Below are 23235 nucleotides of genomic sequence, written 5' to 3'. Positions count from 1 at the left end.
CAATCATTGGTAATACTACATAGAGATAAAATATTTTGTCAGATGATTGTGATTGTTCGGGCTGAAGTGATATTTCAGTTTTTCTATTGTTGCAGGGAAAAACTGGTTTCGCTGTTTTCCGATTATTTGCTTCGCATTGTCATGCTTTATGATTCGGATATCCGCATACTTCGCAAAAGGTTGTTGTCGCACGGATGACTGGCATGTAGGTTGCAGTTTATGTCTGTACCATGCATCATTATTTCAGTTGTATGAGAATTCGGAATTTGGGAAACTGGATTGTAGTAGCGGGTTTGAAATCTGTTCTGCTGATGAGTGTAATTCCAATTGGGAAATCCATTGGGTCGATTGTAGTTAGGAGTTTGATTCTGAAACCTATGAGGTCTGTAGTTTGAGCTGCAGAGTAATTGCTAATTTAGGTTGTTATAACCTCTTTTCAGGGCACTGTAGTTCCCTCTGAAATTCCCATAAATTGGTTGAAAAATTCCTGACGTTTGAGCAGTTTGTTGACTTTGGAAATCTTGATTCACATTTGGTGTTGCTGATTCTTGTACCGCTGCGACTGTTTGATGGACCCATGACCGTGATTCTAGTCTTCGATCATTTTTTTTCATTAAATCCATCCTCTGGATAATCATCTTTCCTGCATAACTCTCGAAATGTTATCTGGCGTGTCAAGATATTACACAAATCATGAATTGTGGTGGCTGTAGCTTGCTCTATCAGTTTCGACCGCCATTTTTGATCACTTGTTGATGATTACAAGTGATGAACGAAGTTTTGTCGATTTGGGCTATAGATATTTATTACAAAATCGAATTATTCACTTCTCGCACTCCAGTTGGTTTGAATAGTAGTTTAGAATGGCTTCAGAAGCCTGATTATTAGCTGTCACTTAACAATTGAATGCCTATACATTCATTGCTGTTATTAAATTACTGCAATAGTTTTAAAAAATGACTATGTTTGAAGAGTCAAAGAAGTTTCTCAAGACCTGTTGTGGTAGCTCACATCACACAAACCAAATAATAGTAGGGAGTAGAAACACTGATAAGCCGACGAAACGTCTTGCTAGGGAGGATGGCTTGTTACTTATGGCTTAATTGTTCGTAGTTCAGTCGTTAGAATCCTAAACAAGCCACTGAGCGGCTGTCCAATTTGGCTCCTAGGTCGATTCGGTTACTTCTAGTGCTGACTCGGCAAAGCAATGCGTGGCAGATACGTTTGGCTGGTATCAAATTCAGATGCTGCCCAAAAGTTTTCCTTTTAGTGAAGCTGCTGGACCTCGACTGTGTTCCTGAATCAATCATCAAGTTGTACACTTCTTGTTTACTGACAAATCTGTGGCAAATGGTTCAAGAAGTATTGGTGCAGAGTCTCCACTCCTGTCACAATGTAATACACTCCTGTCGCCATGTAATATACCATTGATATGGTGTATTTTGACGCTGATTTGTTTATTGGCAAAAGATGTGCTCTGCAGTTTCTTTGTACAGAGGGATGCTTTGGCTGACTCTATCTACTTCTTGTTCATAAAACTGGGTAAAGTGAGTTTGCAATCTTTAATTATTCACTTTAATAACAATATATTTTCTCGCTTTTAACAAAGCAACTCTTGGCTACAAGCGAATTCCGTTCTTCTAAATGGTATAATCCTTTATGTTTACTTGTTTACATAAGTAATGTAAATAAAAGAGAATTCCTTCATACTATATAAAAGGTAGAATGCCTTCATATTATGAAAAGGTTAGAATTCCTTCCCTATATAAAGGGTAACAAGTTTCACACTTCAACTAATTGAAATTTATGGCAAACAAATTTTATATAACAAGATTTTTATGGTTAACAAATATTATATAACAAGATTCCTGCGTTAATGACATGACGTAACTTTCAGGGACGTCACATTGGCTTGTTTTAATTTGTGTTAAATCGTGATCCTAATAGTGCAAGTAGATTAAATAGATAGTGCAACTGTCAAATAATGATTGGATTACTGTTGCTAGTGCTCTTATTTAGAATTTACTTGTTCGACAAATTCAAAAGTTTTGATATTCGACTAGAGCGAGCAGTAAGATAACGATAAGGAAGTACTAATTTCCTTTTTTAAAACTTCTGATAAAATTATTTTGACCCATCTTCTGTGCGACAAAAATCCCTTTGGCTGGGCAGTCTAAGAAAAGACGACAATGGTCGACACCGTGAAAAGAAGAGACAGCTATCGTCTCAGAGAAGCACATTTCACCATATTAAAACCTACACTAATGTGTGTTTTGATCAGTCTTCTGGGCGACAGCAGTCTTCTTGCTTTTGTTCTCTTGGGTGAAAGCTATTAGCACCCTCGCCCTATCTGAGGGCGATTGCCACTCTCTCCTCTATTGGTTAAAACCTTTGACTTGCGGTGTCTTCATAGCGCCTTGTCGTTCAATTCTACTCTGTGCAATATCAGCCAAATCTCGGGCAAGTTTATTTTATCTAATTTTTCCAAATGGAATCATTCATCAACTTCGCACGGTCTGTGACATCTAGATATTTGAAGCCTGATAGAAACCGGAGCCATAGTGACAAGCACCGTGATCCCCTTTTATTTACTCACATTTTTTTGCATTTCTCATTCTGACTTTGACAAACGGCCAAAAATTATAGCAGTAATCATTGCTAAGAGTCTTTTAAAGTCTTCATCGTGGGCTTTTGTTAAGTTCGGATTTTTCATAAAAGCAAGCGAGACAAAGTCTGCATCATGAATTTTTTTCTGTCCGCCTGAGTCTTTTCATAACTTGAGCAAGCTGAAGTCTGGGTCAAATCCCACTTTGATCCGGTTGGGTCTTTTCATAAAGACTATTAATCAAGGACACTGAAACTTTGAACAAGCCAAAATCTGGGTCATGTGATTTCGATCTACCTGGGTATTTTCATTAGCAAAAATGGCCCGGATGGGCATTTTCACAAGGACTTTTGAACGGGGACCCCGACCCGGGTAATCCTATTTGCGACTTGTGCAACTATCAATACAGCATCGACTTAAATTGGGTTTTACATATGCGTAACTGAAGTGGTTGTGTGGTTCCTAATCGTCCTTCCCTGCAGAGTCAGTAGTAGTTGATGAGGTGAAATTGTCCATGGCCTGTTTGGTCTGGTCCTCGACTGCCTGAGCCACCCTCTGTCTCACTGTGGAGTCTGCCTGCTTGTAGATGTCACTTCCCACTGCCATCGCAGCCTCTCTCAACCCCTTCTCCTGCTCATCAAGAACTGCACCGTATCTGGACAAAATCATAAAAATTTCAGATTAGCACAGAAAAACCGGGAAACGAATATTCTGGTAAGTAATCTTTAATCAACTATCGCTGTGATGACAACAGTGTCATAACGTAACGATGAACACGTTTACGCCCAATTAACTCTGCGAAATCTGCTTTGTCATTAGACTTCAAATTTTTCACACTCTTATTTTTATCTTATCTGAGCAGTGCCCGGACCTAACGACAAGTCAATTTCAGTACGGGGCAAGTCTTATTACAAGTCTCATTTCGTTACTGATTCTGAGCTATGATCATCCCGGATCTGAGTGTCATAATAATTCAGTACTGAATCATGAAAATTTCATTATGATTTTTTCCATGACCAGAGTTCTGCTCATGGCACTTATTAGCCATTTCATGATGAAATTCAGAGTCCAATTCTGAATTTAGCATGAACATAATGAACTTCTACTCTGCAAAAATGCTTTCTGGATTTATACTGAACATACTTGGCTAGCAAAGTACCCTTTGGTCACTCTGATTCAGTACTGAATCGTCGATATACTATTGGGATGTACTGATTCAGTAATGAAGGTCTATGACACTCGGGTCCGGGATGTCACTTTTTACACTTGGCAATTCAAAATCCAAATCTGGTTTAAGACTTTGACAATTCTATCAAGCTCCCTCGTATGTTCCGGTCATATTAAAACTTACATTCAGAAAAAAGAACACAAAGTCTCGCTTTGCTCACCAGATCATTTACAATAAGTAACTGCAGAGCAGCGTGACAAAACCTAAGCTTATCGATAAAGGTATTAGGTTTAACACATTGCTTGCGCACAATTATTTTTGCAGCATTTTTCAAATACGGAAAATACTCAAAAGTAAGAGCTCAAAAAATGTAAAAAATGTTAAAGCATCTGCTTTAGCGATTTCAAATGGTACCATTTGAAGGAAACATTAGCTACTTCAAAAGTTATTTTTATGTTTAGCAGAAAACGGAACCCTTAAATTTGATTTAAAATATACTGGAGAATACAATGTATATACTATACATGACTTGTAAACTTTAACCGACTGGTTGCGAAAGTAATTTTCTTGTCAATTTAGAAAATAGCCTGAAATTGAAATTATGTGAAGTCAAAAGAAATGAATTTAAGATAAAAAAGTATGTGATAGCGTTATTTTGTGTTGCCCTTCGTGGGGTTCGCCGCAATTACTGTCCCGCGTTTTCCAGATTACATCTCGCAGCAAATGAGAGCTTAGCTTGGCTATGGACCAAAAGGGGGATCATAAACAATGGATGGCTAAAAAATGTTCGTAATTTTTGGTGAATTAGAATAACTTAAGAACTGCAAATATTATGCTCTGTATTGACTTTAACGGTTTACATTGCAACAGTATCATTGTTTCTGCAATGCGATCTAATAATTCTGATAGATTACATAACTACATTTTTTGGTTTGCTTTTACGTGGGTCTATTTTGCATTCATCAATTGAGGTTAAACCGCGTCTCGGGATCCAACGACAAAGATTATCTGCTCAAACCCCATTTCCAAAAAGGCAGAAGAAGACCAATATTCTGCTTGAAAACCTGTCAGATTTTTTTTGTAAATATTTGATTGGATAAAGGTTCCTTTAGCTGAGATTTATTACCCAATTTTTGCATCATTACCGGAGTTGTCACTTCCTTTTTGTCAAAAATTGGCCCGTTTTACAAAAATCAACAAATTTTCTTGCAAAGAAGAATCGTTTTCAGCAAAATTTTCATCTCAATATCGTTGGTTATAGAAACATAACTAGACTAACGAGGACTTGCTTCCAGTTACAGCTAGCCTCTACTTAGGCAGGCTGGATTCAATGCGAAAAAAGGGGTAGAAATGAAGAGGCAGAAACGTGAGTAGGGAGTCCGTAACTACATTTCCTTTCACAAAATAAAACTTTACTTACCTCTTCAGCAGATTAGTACATTTAGGGCCTACTAAGGCCTTGAGAGAAGTACACCAGAAATTTATGCCGTCCAGCTTTACCAGTCAGACCCGTTTTAAAGGACGAGAAGGCAAATCTATCAGAAAACTATCGATGAGGCAAAGAACAGCCCAAAAATTTTAAGCAAGGTTTGCGAGCAATCAAACAGCCTTTATGATATTCAATTTATCATCCATTAACAATTAACAGATTTACCCCGAACAAATTTACCACCGCTGTATTTTCAAACACGTATGCGCGCTGGGCTGAATCAAACCTACGCCTTTCTGAGCCTCGCCACCCCAGTCGCAGGCGAGTGAACCAATCTCCCACCCCGACTCATCAAATCAGGTCGTATCATTCTAACTGATTTAATTTTTAGAACAATTTCTTGTGTTTTGAATGTTAGCAGGATTCGTGAATGAGACGTTTTGATGCCAACCCTCTTCCCTCTAGCTGCTCGGACTTGGTCTTTGGTACTTCTCGTACCAAATAAATAGACAAAGGTCAAGTACAGTCTTGTGTTCACTCCTATCGAGGTGCTAAACTGCTAGATCTCTGTGATGTTATCAATCAATACCCAAATTAGAAGCTGAACACTGTTGTAGTAATTGCTGGCTTCAATGATCACCGTAGTAGTATTGAAACGTTCATAGAGGATATGAAATTCCTCTTTCAGCTCATTGTTAAATTTAGCCCAAATAATTTGAATTTTCCCAAACTTATACCCATCAACTGTAAACGCCACATAACTAAGGAAATCAGTGCCCTTATCTACGCTTTGTATAATTATATTGTTTATTGTGCCTTAAAATTGTTTATTGTCTCGCCCTCACTTAGAAATGTTCTTGAAACTAATCTGTTCTGTAAAGACACCGTGCACTTCTCCTTTCATGGAGACCATGTTTTCACTATTTTTCTGTTCAACATCATACAAAACTTTAAATATCGTTGCTGTTACTACGCTCCTGTATTTATAAACCCATTGTCCACTCTGCAAGGGTCCCCTACGTAGGGGAGACGTCTGGTGTCATACGTGTTTTATTTTCACGTGAAATGCAGTGGTCTAGGCGCAGCGAAACATTGGACCAAAAACTTCAGCTGAAAAAGCTGCTCCGAGGTCACCGCAAGCACCGAAACTGCAATCGCAACGCCAGCACCACACAATGATTTGACCGTTCCCGCAACTGCACTCATATATCCTGCAACATCGCACGCCCCCAAACGTTCCGTCACCGCACCATCGGATAATTTTTTGGGACACCTTCCAGCCTCATTACGCGGTAACAGTGCGCAAAGTATATTGCGAGGTCGTTACATGGAAGCACTCGTTCTTCATGCTCAGTAAGAACAAGACAGGGGAACAGTTCGCCGAAGCCCTTAACATTGTTCTCTCCCCGATTGCCGTAAACACGGATAGATGCGATACATCTCTGACCCTCTGTATGATACTTCCGCACTTAACCCTCAGTCGAACAAAGAACACGAACGATTGATCGAAAACTAAGACCATCAAGCGTAGACTGCGTGCATGGCACAGCTGCAATTTCTCAACTGTCCTGTGAAACGAAGGCAATTCAAATGAGAATGATTTCAACGAACAAACAGTATCACTCCGACCTCAAGATGTTCAACAATTTCATGTCTCGTGGTAGGATCAGTAATGCTATTCGCCTTCTTTCAGATGAGCATAAAGGCGGTGTGCTCGCACCTACCAATCTCAGACGGTAGACCAGTCCTTGAGATTTTACGCGACAATCCTGAAGGGCAACCCTTGGAGCCAACTGCATCCACAGCAAACATTCATGCACGCTTCCCTATCACCCCACTGTTTTCAACAAAATCAGTGCCAGGCTCGTCCGAAAGCATGCATTGAAGACTCATGGTAGTGCCAGGATTTCAGGTCTCAATGCCGTCGAATGGCGTAGACTATTTTCTGCTTTCGGGCAAACCTCCACGAACCTGTGCAAGCTTGTTGCCAAATTCGCTAAGAGGCTGGCCACGTCCACAGTACCACCGGATGATTTGATTGCATACAATGGTTGTCGACTAGTGGCTCTGGATAAATGTCCAGGTGTGAGACCTATTGGTATTGATGAAGTAATTCAACGCATCACTGGACGCATAATCGTCCACTGCATCAGGTAAGATCTAACCTTCCTGGGTGAAAACCTGCAGCTGGGCCTGGGCCAAAAATGACGCATAGAACATGCCATACATTTGCTTCTCCACAGTTTTGATGGTCCCAAATTGAAGCAATTCTACTAATTAGTGCCAAAAACGCATTTGACGTGCTCAATTGACGAACAGCATTAGAGAACGTGAAAACCTTATGCCCATCTTTGCATGTTGTCTTACAGAATTTCTATAGCCACCCGTCTCATCTCTACATCGGTAAGTGGACCATTCTGTCTCGGGAAGGTAGAACACAAGGCAATCCCCTTGCAATGGCAATATATGCAATCCTACCCTTGATAACAAGACTTCACAATGACTCCTTGACACCAAAATGGTATGCTGATGATGGTAGCGTCGTCGGTAAGTTGAAAGATATCAAGGCCCTCTACGAAAAGCTCACTCAGTTTGGTCCCAAGTACGGATAACTTGTCAATCCTCCGAAATGCCAGTTGTTAATTCAGCCAAGAGGCGAGCGCCAAGCGTTATTTGTGTTTACAGGCACAAATGTGGAAATCACGCAGGGCGCTCGAGTCCTGAGATCAGTTATCGGAAGCTCTGAGGTCAGTAAAAGTTTCCGGAAAAATGCAGAAAATAAATACGCATAAAGTTTGGAGAGACCTGGTCAATTTGCTCTCACCTCTCCCCAGAAAACCTATGCATGTTTGACGAAGGGGGTTCAACAGAAATTGAGCTTCCTCTCGCGTACTACACCTTCAATGGAAGGGTTTTTGGACAAGGTGGTGGAGCAGTGGTGGTACAAAACATCGTCCGAAAAGAAATAATCCAAGAGGAAAGAACTTTTTTCTCTCCCTCTCAGAATGGGTGTGCTTAACATCGCCCTACCACGAGATCTTCATAGAATTTTTGACCAATCCATTTAACTCCCAACTCCATTGGCGTCATTCAATAAAGATTCATTCGACATTCAACAATGCGAACTAGAACGAATCAAGATCAGTCTCAGACAGAAAGCAGACATGCAACGTGAAATCATCTCGAAAGAATCCAGAATTGAAAACAATCTACCAGAAATGAAGTATACTATCCAGCTGGCCTCAGAGAAAGAAGCACTTGGCTGGTGAGTTCAGTGAAGCAATAGCACTTCGCTAAAAATGGGAAGCGAAGAACACGCCAGCCATATGCCCAGGAGGGAAAATTTAGTCTCACCGATTCCCTACATTGCGCCAAAGGCGGGTATACGCACCTATGACCACGAAATCACAGACCTGTTTGCAAACCTGATGGATGACGTTTGCCACGATGTCCACATAGAGCCAAAACTTCAATGAAGAAATTTTCTCGAGTAATTCCACAACAACTGATGATGATGCTCGACTGTACATCAAAGCAATCAGTTTGTGGGGCTCCCGCTTTAATCGCACTTTCTTCGATATTAAGATTTTCAGCCCTCATCCGAAGAGCTGCCCAAGACCTTAAAAGATGCACACAAATATCAAGAGAGCATCAAGCGAAATAAGTACGAAGAGCGAATCCGCAAAACCCAACACAGCAGCTTCAACGCACTGGTTTTTGCTTGCTCGGGCGGTGCTGGGCCATCAGCATCGCGCGTTATGAAACAACTCGCAGCTTTCCTCTCCACTTGTTAGTTATTTTTGTGACTGAGCCGTCTTTACTGTCTGGAGTGGAACAGCTTGGAGTGCAGCATACGGCTAAGTGCTTCTCCTCATCCCCTTTTTTCCGACCTACATCCATCGTTGCCGGGTGGTGTACATGGCCCTTTATTATTTTTTTAAATAAAAGAGATAATCGTAGATATTTTCCTTTAAATCACAATAGTCTCATAAGTGATCTTTGTTTATCGATCTCTAATTAACCATGCAATGATCATATATGATCTGCTGCTTCTTGAAAAAAAAATCTGTAATGGAAAGTCAATAGTGATGTAAGAGTCAGAAAATAAACGCGAACGTCGTGTGATATATGTAAAACGAAAAACGTGATCGACAAGTGAAACGATTTTTTTGAAAAAAAATTAGGAAGCAGAATAGCAGAAACGACTCGAAAGTCGTACAAAAAAATATCTAAAATAATCTTACCTAAATCAAATTTATAAAAAAGAAACAAAATAATCAAAGAAAAGTTAACTGCCAATTAAGACTTGGATATGTCTGTTTGGTGGCAGGGGTATTTAGTTGCGGTTTTTGTAGCTTGGGGGGGGGGGGGTAGGACGTTTGAAGTGGGACGAGGGCCCGTTACCACAAGAAAACTTCAAAAGTACTCTTTGACGTTCAATTTTACCGGCAGTTCCTAATTACTCTACATAAGAAACTAATCTCTTGTTAAAGTCCAGTGTTAAAAAAGACGTTAACGTTTTATAAATGAAGTCGGATCTTTGTATCCCCCCACCTATCGGCTTAGTGGGTGCATATTATTTGCAACCCCCCGACGTACGCGTCATAATTTTATACAGCGATTTACTACGTTATGACAAGTATTCTGTAACGGGGGGTTGTATAACGTACTGGGGGGGGGGGGCACAAACGGAACAGATCCCAGAAGTCAATGTTCGAAAAGAAAGACGTCAACGTTCAAGTTATGAACACCAATAATCTAATTCGAGTCGTAAAAAGGAGAGGGCCTAAATAATAGCCATTGAGGCCATTGAGGATCTATTTTGTTGCCCCCCCCCCAGCTTAGTGAGCATAAATCTTTTATGCCCCCCAGGCGCACGTGCTATTTTCTTACATAGTAACGTGCTATACAACATATAATTTGTAACTGGGGGTCATAGAAAACACTGGGGGGGGGGGGGGGGGACAGAATAGATCCGCCATTGATGGCTGACGGCGGCTATGAATGAAATTAATTTTTAACTGGTATACGTGGTTGGTACCTTTGAATGAATGGTCTGATGACATTGTAGTAGAGGACAACAGATCCATTCTGCTTCATTGGGGCCATACACCACGCACACAGCAGCAGTTTGAAAGTGAAGTAGAAGGGGAACCACCACAGAACTGCAAAACACAATAAACAGTCACATGACAAGTGGAGGTAACGTTACTATGATGAAATGATGAAATCACTGAGAAAAACAATCGAGAACTGCGTAGCTTAAATTTAAAATAAAAATTAGAGATAAGTCAGAATTTGATGTGATTTTAGCAGTGTCTCATAACCTAGCACGAAACACGTACTGGGAAAATACGACGTTTATATGAAAATATGACAGTTCTGGGTCTTGCACTGCAGAGATCTGGCATTTTGAAGTTTGTTTCAAGCATTAAAAGAGCTGCAGCTGCTAGTCACCCCCCCATCCCCCGCTGCGGAACAACTGGTATACATGGTACACGTGTACACGTGGGAGTATAGTTCCGCGTGGTGTAATGGGCAAAGCAAGATTTCAATCAGCCTCACTAGACGAGTTGAGCAAACGGTTATCGTGACGATAAGGGGTCGATTAAAAAGTTTTGCATGTTTTATCAAGTAATTTTTCACACCCCTAACTTATACCTGTCTAAACAAACTGCACAGATACGTTTAAATTAGTTTTTCGTGTACATCTATGAGCAATATGCACTAACTAAATACCAAAACGTACGTATGGAATAACATTCTCTTGTGTATAATATTAGCATGAAAAATAAAATCTATTCGGGCTCAATTGATGCCAAAAAATTGGTATGGCCCAAAATTGTTGGGTAACGATAATAACTAAAAACCAATTTTTATTGAAAAAAAAACAACTTTGGGCGAAAAATTAATGACTGACTAGGGCTGTTGAACACCAAAAATCTATAAAATTTGGTTCATTGAATGTTTGTACAGTTTCAAAGATTGTTCATAGTTTTTTGTTTTACTGAATGTCACTTACAAGCTACAGTATAAGAACATGAATTGTATCGTCAAAAAATACCTAATTTCTGGAAAAGTCTAAATGATCATCTTTTTTGCCCAAATTACGTTTTGCATAGTATTAATTTCCGTTCCTTCAGACGAGACATCCTCCCGCTTAAAAAACGCATATAAAATAGCCGCAATAGCTTCATAGCTTCGTAGATCATCAGTCTCAAAACGAAGGAAACAAGTACAGACCAAAAAGAAACTTATTCTTTTCATTAAGGGCTGAGATGTTGATTACTAATCTGCACAACTAATTGCTGTTTCTATTAGCTGCTCTTAATTACCTTCAATTAGAGTGATATACACTCACTTGACCGTATCTCTTTGAATTAAAATAAGAAAAGTCAGTTTCAAAGTGAGGAAGTCATTTTTGAGTGTGAGGTAAGTCACGTGCGACAAATTAATCCCACGAATGAACAAAAATCTTTCTCCACTAAGAGTGAAAAATGACGTCATGCACGTACTTCAGTTAAAATTGCATGAACGAATGAACAAACAGCAGATTTGAAGTGGCTGTGACGTCATATGGTCGTAACAAAAAACTTGACAACGAAATAAAAAACATAGCAGGAAAAGTCCTGACGTAAAATTCAATGAGTAAAATTCAATTAGTAAATTGGGAAAATCATTTCTAAAAAAAATCAGATCAAAAAATAAAAAAAATCAAAATCAATGTCAAAATGCCGCATGTGAACAAAAAACCAAGAGATAAATTGAAATTTGGTTCAAACAAAAAACTAGGTCTAGAATGAACGATGAATGGATTGGGAAAACCGTTTTGGAAAAAATCCAATCCAAAAGCCAAAAAAACAGTGAAAATCAAAGTGAAATTGCCGCATGTGAACAAAAAATCACAAGCGAGAAAGCCAATTAATGTTCAAACACCGTTTTCTCACTCTACTTTAAAACTGGAGCAAACGAATTTCACACCGCAAAACCACTGGCTTTTTCGCTCAATTTCCTAATTCGGCGTGACCAAAATCACAACTCCAATTTGACTTCAAAACTCATGAAAATGTGTGAACAGATCTTAATAAAAAGACCGCTCCCCAATACAAAAAACCAAGAGAAGGCCAATAATAGTCTCAGGCAAGGCATCGCGGCTATTAATAATCTGATCAGCATTACCCAATAAGGCGTTACATTGAGACCTTAATGGGTTTCCTGCCCCCCCCCCCCCCCCGCCGTCCGCCCAGCTGTTACACGCCACCCAGCTTAGCAATTTCGTACTTACTGATGTCGATGAAGAACTCGATGAAGTGGAGGTATGCATAGACCACCCAGTACATGAGCCACTGAGTGTCATCATCTTGCTCTTTGCTCTCTATCGCACGCACTGACCTGGTCAACAAAAACACATCCCATCAAAATCCACACTCTTTGCCAAAAATAAGCAAAAACTTGTTCTGTCTCCCCATCTCCAGTGAGGTTATCAGCAACTGTTACAATTTACAAGCTGTTATATACCTAGTTAGCATGGTTTTATGCACAGTAACCGTTCGGATCTCCCTTTTACCAGCTTTGCTTTTGAAGTCAACTTTTAGAAAATTTTCAGTGGTCATAATTTATCAGATTGTAAGAACAAATACAGGTTGTGCGTTTCATCGAAAACTGAACTGCATAAATGTAAATAGTTATAATACTTAAACATAAACAAAGTTAGTCAAGTTAGTATCCTCTAGATTTTCAAAGTATGAACAATTTTCATTGAAAATATTTTTTACACCACTGTTACTCTACATTGGTGATCTTTCTGGCCTATAAAAGTCAAATGTCACACAATGGTAACTTGCCAGACATCAATTTAAATTTGATGAAATTCATATAAGTTGGACAGAAAAAAAACAGAAGTTATCTCAAAATGTGATTTACGTTTTCACGTCTATTCAACAATGGTCACGTTTGCGTAAGACCTCTACGAGAAAAAAATGCTACTAAAGTGTGATTAAGTTAAGTATTCATTTAACTGAAAAGCGGATGGATTTCATCAACTTTACATTCGCGTGTCTGGTAAGTTACCTTGCGTATTACATCAATTTTATACGTAAGCTAGACCAGCAGTGTCGGGATTGACGTATCATGTTTTTTTAAAAAAAAATAATTGATTATAATTGGTCTTAATATTAGGTTTTGAATAAGTATAACTGCAGTACGCTCAACATCGAAAGTAAACATTTAAATCGCAAAATCACAATAAAATCGCTTGTAGTTTCAGTAACAGTCCGACATTCGTTCTCCAGATCTTTTATACGAATTGACTAAAATCTATCAAATTGAATTGCTCGAATTTCTAGAAAAATGACGAAAGTAGTAGTTAAGGAAAGTAAATAAGCCAGACAGAAGTTTGTCAGCTTTCAGTAACAAAAAACAGTAAAATGAGTTCCACGTGCATTCTGTTCCAATTGATTATGAAGCTATTGAATCAGCAAATCAAATGCACCCAATTTACTGCTTTTTAATGAAAACTGGCTAATTTTTATCTGGATTTCTTTTGTAAGTAGGACTGTCAGGTTTTTCCAAACTTAAACCTATTCAACTTCGGATACTAATGCGTGAATTGATATCACAAAAATTAAAAGAAACAGACATCGGCACGCCTATAAAATTGGGCTACCAAAAAAAAAGAAAGTTTACCAGGTAAAATTTAACTTAAATGTTTTTTATTTTTGTTCAGGAGTGTATAAAGGTAAATAGTTCTTTTGTCATGTTAGCTCAGTTTTTCCCGGAAAAACGAACCTTTACGACTTTGAACCAAAGTTTAAGTAATTAGCAAAAGACTCAAATAAGGAGGACTTTCAGGTCTTTCCTATAACATAGCTCCTTCTCTCCAGCTTAGTGAGTATAGAGCATATAGCCACCCCCCCCCCCCCCCCCCCAACAATAACTGTCAGCATACCGTAAGGAGAGGGGGACTGTCAGAGTTACCATGAAGGGAGGGGAACGCGAGTTCTCAATTCGTGTGGTCTTTTCCTAATATGACCAACCTATAGGCAGGATAGACGAATGCGACCACGTTAATCATGAGCTCACTTCCGAATGCGAACAGGAAAATGAGCATCAAGACAACAAAACCAGCCAGGACAATATTCAATCTCTTAATTCCAGTCATCTGTTCTGCTTGGGCCAAAATCTCCGTCACTTTGTTGCTTTTGTGCAGCTCAGCATCCAACTGGTCAATGTAGGGCTTCAATTTGGATTGCAGGTTGTTCGACATGATTCAATGTGTTTATGCTCTGTTTATACCTAAAGCAGATTGGATGAATAGTACATTAGAGAACACAGGGTAGAAATAATCAGACGCTAAAAGCTCAAGGCAGGCTCTACTTTGCATATTAATCTTGAGTTATTTGTTAAAAACGAATGTGAACCAGCGGGAGCCTAATAAACCTTTGCATGCATTGAATACAAAGTTCCAGGCCCTAACGTATCACCCCAGCTAGATTTGCAAACATCAGGTTTTGGATCTTTTCTGTTTCGCCCCCCCCCCCCAGCTTAGTGGGCTTATATTTTTTACGCCCCCCCCCCGTCGCGCGTGCTGTTTTTTTACATGGTAACGTGTTATATAATAACATATAACAACATATGAATTGTAACTGGGGGCGTAAAAAACACTGAGGGGCCAAAACAGAATAGATCCCAGTTTTTTAATTAGAGTAAAAACGCACGTGATACAGCACGTGCTGTATAAAGTTTTTGGCGCCAAATCTGCCCACATTTGGCCTTAATTTAGTAGCGACAACTAGATATGTTCATAGTGTTTTGAAATCAGAAATTGCTGGACATAAGTTTATCACCTCAGAAATTGTGATGACTAGGAATATAAAAAACCTAGATTGGAACTGCAGTGTTATTTGATTCGAGACCCCAGGGTACAATTTCATCTGTCACTAAAACTTCGAGGCAGAGAGCTTAGTTTGAAAGATTGAACTTAGACTTAAAGAAGTGAAGTCTAACTTTTTGTCCTAAACTTACTTTCCTGTAGGACAATAAGTTTAGCACAAAAATTAGACTTTAGTATCTTTACGTTTAAGTTCAGTATTTTAAACTATGAAATCTAATTTTTGACAATTGAATCAAACCGCTATAAATAATCAGCTGCTTCGTTATCAGAGACGAAAACGTTTGGTTTATTTCAACTCCTGTATATTTTTAATTAAACATTTTTCACTAATCTGCAAAATTGTACTCTTAACTTAATCACAAATGAAATTCATTCAACACTTTCACACCTTTTGGTTCTCTAAAAACGTTAAAATAAAACCTTAGTCCCCCTCGGTCCTCGTAGCGCAAGCTCTCTCGTGTCAGGGCACAAGGTCCCTCGAGTGACTAAGATTTTGTTCTAACATTTACAAAGGGTACGAAAGTGTTGTTTCAATTGAAATTGAAGTTAAAAGCACTATTTGCATATTAATGAAAGAAAAGTTTTCTTCGTACAAACATGCAAAAGACGTTGAAATAAACAAGACGTCTTCGTCTCCGATAATGAAGCAGCCGATTACTTATAGTGGTCTGATTCAAGTGTTAAAATTTGTTTATCCATCGCTATCAAAAACTATTTGAACAGAGCAGTTAAAATTTTTGGGAAAAGCTAGACATTCTACTTGTACTTTTCAGAAAGAAATGTCCAATAGCTCCTTTTAAACGAAAACAAAATATATAGTCCGTTAAGAGCACCTCAAATGTGTTGGAAGATTTATCTCCAAAATGGTTGTGTTAAAGCTTTGTGTCTCTTAATGCAAAAACTAAAACAGCAAAGCTCCAAAAAAAGTTCCGAACTCTGTCCAGTTCTCCCTTCCTTTTTCTTTGTTCACTTCCTTGAAATCTAAATTCATATAAATCTATTGTTTCAGCCTATAGTTAGTTATTCGAATTAGCCAACACAGGATCAGTCGCAACCCTCAACTGCAAATGCAATTAAGCATCGTGGAAAGATCGGACTCATGTGAAAGATCCAAAAAATGTGACGATTTGAACTACTGCACAAAATGTCCGGCGAAAAATTTTTTACTTTTATCAATTAACACGATTCTCAGTTCATCAGGAGACAGACATGAAACAAAAATTATTGTCTTCACTATAATAAATAATCCTCATTAATTTTTCTTCTGATGATTCTCAAACTTGCACAGCTAGCTTCTAGTGTATAACTTTTTAATGTTTATGCGCATCTAACAAAATCTTCCAATCTTTATCTAGATGTTCAAGAAATTAGGCTGTTCATCCTATTTTCTTTCTTTTAAATCAAAGGAACGAGCTGATTTGAAAATTTTAATAGAAATATAATTTACTGCTTCTTTTAATTTTTCAAAAAAATTTGTGCGCATCTAAAAAAATTTTCCAATCTTTGTCAAGGTGTTCAAGAAATTAGGCTATGTTCTTCCATTTTTCTTTTTTTTCTTTAAAGATAAAGGAGCGAGCTGATTTGAAAATGTCAATAGAAATATACTTTACTGCTTATATGAAACTTAATGCGCTTCTGCAAAACATACTTCCAATCTTTGTGTTTTTGTGGTTAGATGAAGAGACAGAGCCACGGAATCATGAAACTAAACACATTTCAAAAAAAGCTTAAGCTCATGAAAACAGCGCTCATTGAAAATATTTAGGAGCCATCTCTTAATGTTCCCTTGAAGAATTAGCCTAAATTTAAAAGCATACAACCAAACAAGGAGTCTCGGTAATGAGCATTTTCAAATAACGATCCCAATCCACGCAATGCCCACCAAATGAAGAAGAGATAAAGAGTTTAAAATTCCAATCTTTTTCAAAAATAGTACGTAAGTAATCTCAAAATAGAAAAACTAAAAACAAAAAATACTGCCACAATAGAAGGCCTGCTATTTCTCAGACTACCAGACAGGACAAAAAACAAAAAAAAAACAACCAAAAAACAATTTACATCAAAAACAATATTTTTTGAGAAAAAGTACTTAATATCAAAGCCGAAAAAGCGTCAAATCTAAAACGTAATCCAAACAATTTAGTTGGCAATTCCCTACACAAAAACAAGGCACCAATCATTAATGAGCCTCGATAACAAGTAGACAGCGAAGTTAACAACAACGGCGAAGTTAAGAAACACCTTTGCAATTTTTGAACATTTTCAAATAATGAAAACCATTAGATGTAAACTGAAATCTTAAAATTTGTTTATTTTCATTCAATCATCCACAAGAAATCATTGAGACCAATCACTATTCAGAATATGTCCTTTGTTTACCAACACAGAAGACAAATTGACAAAAAAAAACAGACTAAACAAAAATTTGCGAGAACTTTAGTAAAAAATGGTATAAAAATAAAACGGTGTCGAAACTGTTAAAATAATAATCTATTCAATGAATTAAAGTACAATCAATTGCGCTTCATTTGAACATCCTTAACGTGATATGTGGATATGTGACCTCTGAATAAACAGACTAGGTATCAAGGCGCAACGTTTTTTTGTAAACATTAAAATTCAAAGCCATTAAAACATTAGCCCTCAACTGGAATCATTAATTGGTTTCGTTTATTTCCTCCAAAAAAAATCAATGAGATCGGTCATTTTTCAAAATATGTCATACGTCTACAAAAAACGCAAATAGAAAAACTTCAAAAATTGTAACTGTGCTAAAAACCAGTGTCCAAGCCCATAGAACAGAAGGCAATGCACTTCAAATGTTAGCTATGTTCAACATCCTTCTCCTCGACGCCAATAGTGTGACAAGTAACCTGTAATTTAAAAAACTAGGTATGAAGTAGACAACAAAAACCAGCAAAGTGGGAATTTAAAAGATAAGTCCATATTTTTTAAAAAATTTTGTATTTGAAAGTTATGAAAAAATTGAGCTTTGGACGGAAATCAGTAAAAAAGATTAATTTGTTCATCCATAGAAAGCTGCTAAGATTGGCATTAACGTACAATTACTTGTACGACTACAAAATAACGAAAAAAATACAAATATTCCATTAAAATCTGCTTAAAGACGATGGCGGAGCTGTTAAAACCATTTTTTGTTCACTGAAAAAAATGACGCGTTCTATTTCCCCTGGACTTTCAAAAGCCAATAATGTGATATCTCTCTTGTATAATATGTGACCAGACAAGAGAAAGATCCTCAAAGTTGGAAAATTGTCCAACATCATTTTCTGTGAAAAATCGTAGTTTGAAATCCGAAAAGCCATTACACAAAACTTTAATGAAAACTAAACTTCAATCTAACAGAAAAACAAGAGGACATTGTTGCTGACCTTAAGCTATACGTTGACCTGGTAAAAAAAACTAAAGCTCAGTAATTCATTGTTTGTTCTGTCAACACGGCAATAAGCTCTAAACATTTAAAGGTTAAAATGTCAAAACGTTTAACAGTACAAACCACCATAATTTTTCGACTAAAAAATAAATAAGTAATTATTGGACTGTAGAAAACAACGATTAGACCAAAACCAACCCTGCCATTGCTATGTGTCCAGTCGGAACAAATTTTTGTTCAATATTATGGATATGGATTATTTGACATTAAAATCAATATATCAGAGAAAAATGGCGTATTTTGGATAATTGCCGAGTTAAATTTGCCAAAAACCGGTCAAATGTTAGATCCAGAACACTCTCAAAGGACGATCAGTTACCACTGGATCGGTGGTTTGAAGTTAACAAAGATTGTGTCAGTAGCAAATTTGAACAAAGTGGTCTACAGAAGCTTATTTCGAGCCATTCTTGATGAAAAAAGGTTGAGTTTTGAAAAGTTCAGCAACAATTTACTAAAAAAAGGATTAAACGTTTCAACAATACTCTTACATCTGTCGAAGTAGAACTAACACACTGTTGTTAACAATTTTAAATTTTTCAGCGAAAGTGACAAAAAATGCACAAAAATACGGAAAATGTTAAAACAACGAAAACGATCAAATGTTCACACAAAATTTAAACCCTCGATAACTCCGCGAAAAAAGAACGAAATTCATTAAAATCTTTTTTATTATGCTTTCTATACTAGACGGGCCTCCTAATGATACCACCAACAACCCTCTACGATGTGTATATCGATCGGCTAAATTTGACTGAATAAAAATCCCTTTTGAATCTACAGTTCCTCCCCCACTAAAGTTGGTCGGAACAAAAACCCAATGATGTGTTATTAAAGTAATTAATACCGAAAATTGTGCAAAGATTTGTTACAAATTGTCATCACTCTCATAATATAAGATTTGTATACATATCAGGTGCGTTTTCCAGATGCCAGCTAATATTCTTCCGTTCACATGTATCAAATTAGATATCCTTAATACTAAATTGCAAAATCAAAAGCCGCATTGAAAAATAGTCAATTGGTTAGAACTACTTGCAAATGCGAAAAAATCACGTTTAGTGATTTCAGAAAAAACAGTTGGAGTATAACGCAAAGGAAAACAAATTGCCATAGCTGAAACTCTTTCGAGCAGAAATAATTATTCACCAACATGCGCGTCACATCTTGAAAAACAGTTTAAGAACAGATGACTCGAAATTGAATCACAAATCCGTGTCCAAATACCACTGAAGATTCTGGCTTGTTGCATGTAAACCATTTTCTTTTTAATTTTTTTAAACCAGTGAATTTAAAAATTTCCTGGAAACCGATAGAAATTTAAGAAACCGATACGGCATTTGCTGGCCTTATCGCCCAGATCAGTTTCTTTTTGGAAGCGTTCCATAATTAAACTGAGACAGCTATGTTATGCTATGACTGCAGCAACGTTATTACAAGACTCTTGTATGATTATGTGCATCGTCTAGGAAGAACGCTTCAAATCCTCTTAACAAATAATCAATCGTTAATCAAGTAAGAATCATAGCAGATAGTAATCTTGCCTCTTAGCAGAAATGCATCATTTGCAAGAATCGTACAAGATCTGAGCAGAAAACCGCGTCAAGTTCGTCTAAGAATTGAGTTTTGTTTTGCTCATTAGCCGTTAGGCGCATTACAGATTGACGAACATCAATATGACGAACATCAAAAATCTTCACAATACCGATATTATAGCGCCATAAAATTCGATTGACAATTGATTTCCGATTGCTGTCAATATTAGGCAACCTATTAATTAAGGAAATATCGCTTAGAATTTAATTAAGAAAACAATCTTTAATTGAAACCTCGCTTAGAATTTACAAGTTCGGTTTGCTCCTTTACGGTAATCGATTTGAGCATTATAAAAATAGATGGGGGGGGGGGGGGTGAGGGAGGGGGGAGGGGGGATGGATTTGAATATATAGGAAAATATTGAAAAACACAGATTGAAGACATTGATATTGTTTACCTGAAAATTCTGCTGTTGAAAATAAGTGACTAGTTATAATAATTCAACAATCTATCAGCTGATCAAATCTGTTGTTTTAGTTCTCCTCTTCGTCTGAAACTATGTAATAATATGTAACACAAGTCTGTAGGTGTCAAAATTGACTTTAATAACTACGCAATAAATTGTTGACGGTATTGTTTTGTTTGTCAATTCGCAAAATGCACAACAATTTTGGTAATACCCTTCGAGAAGTCTATAATAAGTATTTCAGCTCAAATATGGTTCAATATATGTTCTATTATTCACTATGATTTCTAATCCTCGACTAGATATTAGTTAATAGAGGGACTACTGCGCGAAAGTTGGGCAGTTTAAACTAATAAATTACCCTCGCGGAATTGACCCCGGGCAAATATTCACCTAAATTGTTTGGAGTACAAATTTATCAGAGCGAAAGCGAATTATTCTGTTCACAAGCGATCGCGAAAGCGCCCCTCGCTAGATAATTCAACATGCAATTTCAAAGATTTCTAGAATTATTTGAACTATATTTGAACTTTGCAGATCAATATCGGCATCCCATCATAATGTTAGCGATTACAAATGACTATTTTGTAGCAATACCTTATTAGCGAACTTTGAACTCGAATGCGTTAGATGTTAAATGCCAAAATGCGCTTTTGCGTGACAACAAGAAACAAACAAAATGACGTCACAGAAGTTGCTGAACGAAATAACTGAACTGAAAATTTCAGAGAGCGTTTATTGTACGGACTGATTTTAGTGATCGACTGTATGGCAATATCTTTGCAGTGCAAACTTCATTACAGCGAAATATTTGATATGCATATTGAATGCAACATGTGTTTACAAAATCAAAGCATGCGTGAACACTTATAGCATCATAGTTTGTTTCACTTCACAAAAAAAAAAACAAAATTTACGATGGTACTGCAGTGCTAATTATCAGGAAATAATACATTCAATGGTATTTGTATTGCACACATTGAGCTGGTGGGGGGGGGGGGGGGGGCATACAGATTACTAAAGATAGTACTCTCCCGGGCCGAGGAATTTGGCCAAAATTATGTAAGATCAGCGGCAACTAGCGTTGACAAGTCGGAAAATTCACCGCAATTTTCTTACATAATTTTGCGTTGAATGCGTTGAATTTTTGTCTTTAAATTCAACGCATTCAACGCAAAATTATGTAAGAAAATTGCGGTGAATTTTCCGACTTGTCAACGCTAGTTGCCGCTGATCTTACATATTTAGCGTTGAATTTAGCGTAGATCTTACATATTTAGCGTTGAATTTAGCGTAGATCTTACACATTTAGCGTTGAATTTAGCGTAGATCTTACATATTTAGCGTTGAATTTAGCGTAGATCAACGCTAAATATGTAAGATCTACGCCAAAATTGGGGAATAAAGGTTTGCCACCTGCGCAAAAAGTTTGACAGTGCAAGAGATCTATTACTGAAAGACAAAATTTTACCAGCAGAGCTTTTCATTAAAAAAGTTTGTCTTCTTAAATTTTTTGACCTCCTCTCACAATATAAACAGAGTAGTCGAGAAACCAAAAACTCCTCTTTCAGGATTCTTGAAAAGTACGAATTGACCAAAAACTGCAGAACTGTCCAGTTTTTTCCAAAGAAAAAGTGCCAATCCAAATGGAGTGACAGGTCACTGATCAGAAATTTTTCTAGGAAATGGAATAATTTGCCAATTGAAATCCGAAAAGAGAAAACTAAAAACAAATTTAAGGAAAAACTAAGCAGCGAAATGGTCAAACTGCATGAACGTGTTCCAATAGATAGACAAGTAAGAGGCTTTAGGAAATTTTTCTACTGAAGTATAAAGACCAAACTATTCATATATTTACGAGGCGATTTTGAAAATGTAATTATTTAACCAAACGTTCTTGTTGTGGTTATAACTTTAAATTTACATTTTTGAAGATTAAAAAAAAAGTTCAACGCAAAATTATGTAAGATTAGCGTTGAATGCGTTGAATTTATGTAAGATCTACGCTTAAGCGTAGATCTTACATAAATTCTACGCATTCAACGCCAATCTTACATAATTTTGCGTTTTTTAGCGTTGACACCTCGGCCCGGGCTATTAAGTTTTCACCAGAACTTCTAAATTGAAGCTATATCATTTCCGTCTGATGAAAACGGATAACAGAAATTGTCAAAATGGAAGAAAGTTTGATAAAATCTCGGACAAGCCGTAGAAAGTGTTTGAAATTAAATTTCCGGGTTTTTTGAAATGTGTTTTCATAAAACACTATTGTTTATGGAAAAGAGTCAAACTATAGTTGTATATTAAAACCAATAAGTCCGCCGATAAGGTTTCAATTCAATCTTTTTTTTTGTCAAAACGCAAATAAGTTTGTTGTATAACAACGTATTAACATCAGCCATAGAAGAGTTTTTATTCAAGTACGACGATGGCAAAAAACTATTTTTAGACAGCAACTTTTGATGCCCTTTCAGCAGGTAGCAGTTCATTTTTTATGCTAAGATCAAAGCCCGTCAACATTCTGTATAAAAACGAGTGAAAAATCGACAAAATTTAAACATAAAAACTCCTTATTTAATAGGTTTAATGATTTGGTTTAGACACTGTCGGAAGCATAACGGAACCGTTCATTTAGCGGAGCAGTAGAGTATTGTTACTTTGAATTGGTCTCTTCAACTACCCAAACAA

The 23235-nt window shown here is 37.2% G+C and overlaps 1 protein-coding gene across 2 annotated transcripts; it reads right to left on the bottom strand.

Annotated features, from left to right (window-relative positions):
- Positions 1 to 2944: 2944 nt before the first annotated feature.
- LOC142343844 (receptor expression-enhancing protein 5-like) lies at positions 2945 to 21290 on the bottom strand. Of its 2 annotated transcripts, none has more exons than XM_075395208.1 (6): positions 21078 to 21290; positions 20539 to 20791; positions 14238 to 14496; positions 12488 to 12594; positions 10244 to 10367; positions 2945 to 3260 (listed from the first exon to the last, which is right to left on the bottom strand). In XM_075395208.1, the coding sequence occupies exons 3-6, from the start codon at positions 14465 to 14467 to the stop codon at positions 3068 to 3070; spliced, it is 654 nt and encodes a 217-aa protein (XP_075251323.1). In that variant the 5' UTR covers positions 14468 to 14496; positions 20539 to 20791; positions 21078 to 21290; the 3' UTR covers positions 2945 to 3067. The 2 variants fall into 2 exon arrangements, with proteins under 2 accessions (XP_075251323.1, XP_075251322.1); XM_075395207.1 differs by having other exon boundaries at positions 20539 to 20773.
- Positions 21291 to 23235: the final 1945 nt, after the last annotated feature.

Source organism: Convolutriloba macropyga, chromosome 8 (assembly GCF_964194025.1).
Source record: "Convolutriloba macropyga chromosome 8, txConMacr16.3, whole genome shotgun sequence".
NCBI lineage: Eukaryota > Metazoa > Xenacoelomorpha > Acoela > Convolutidae > Convolutriloba > Convolutriloba macropyga.
The sequence above is the reverse complement of the archived record's forward strand: the minus strand, read 5'-3'. Positions and strand labels throughout refer to the sequence as shown.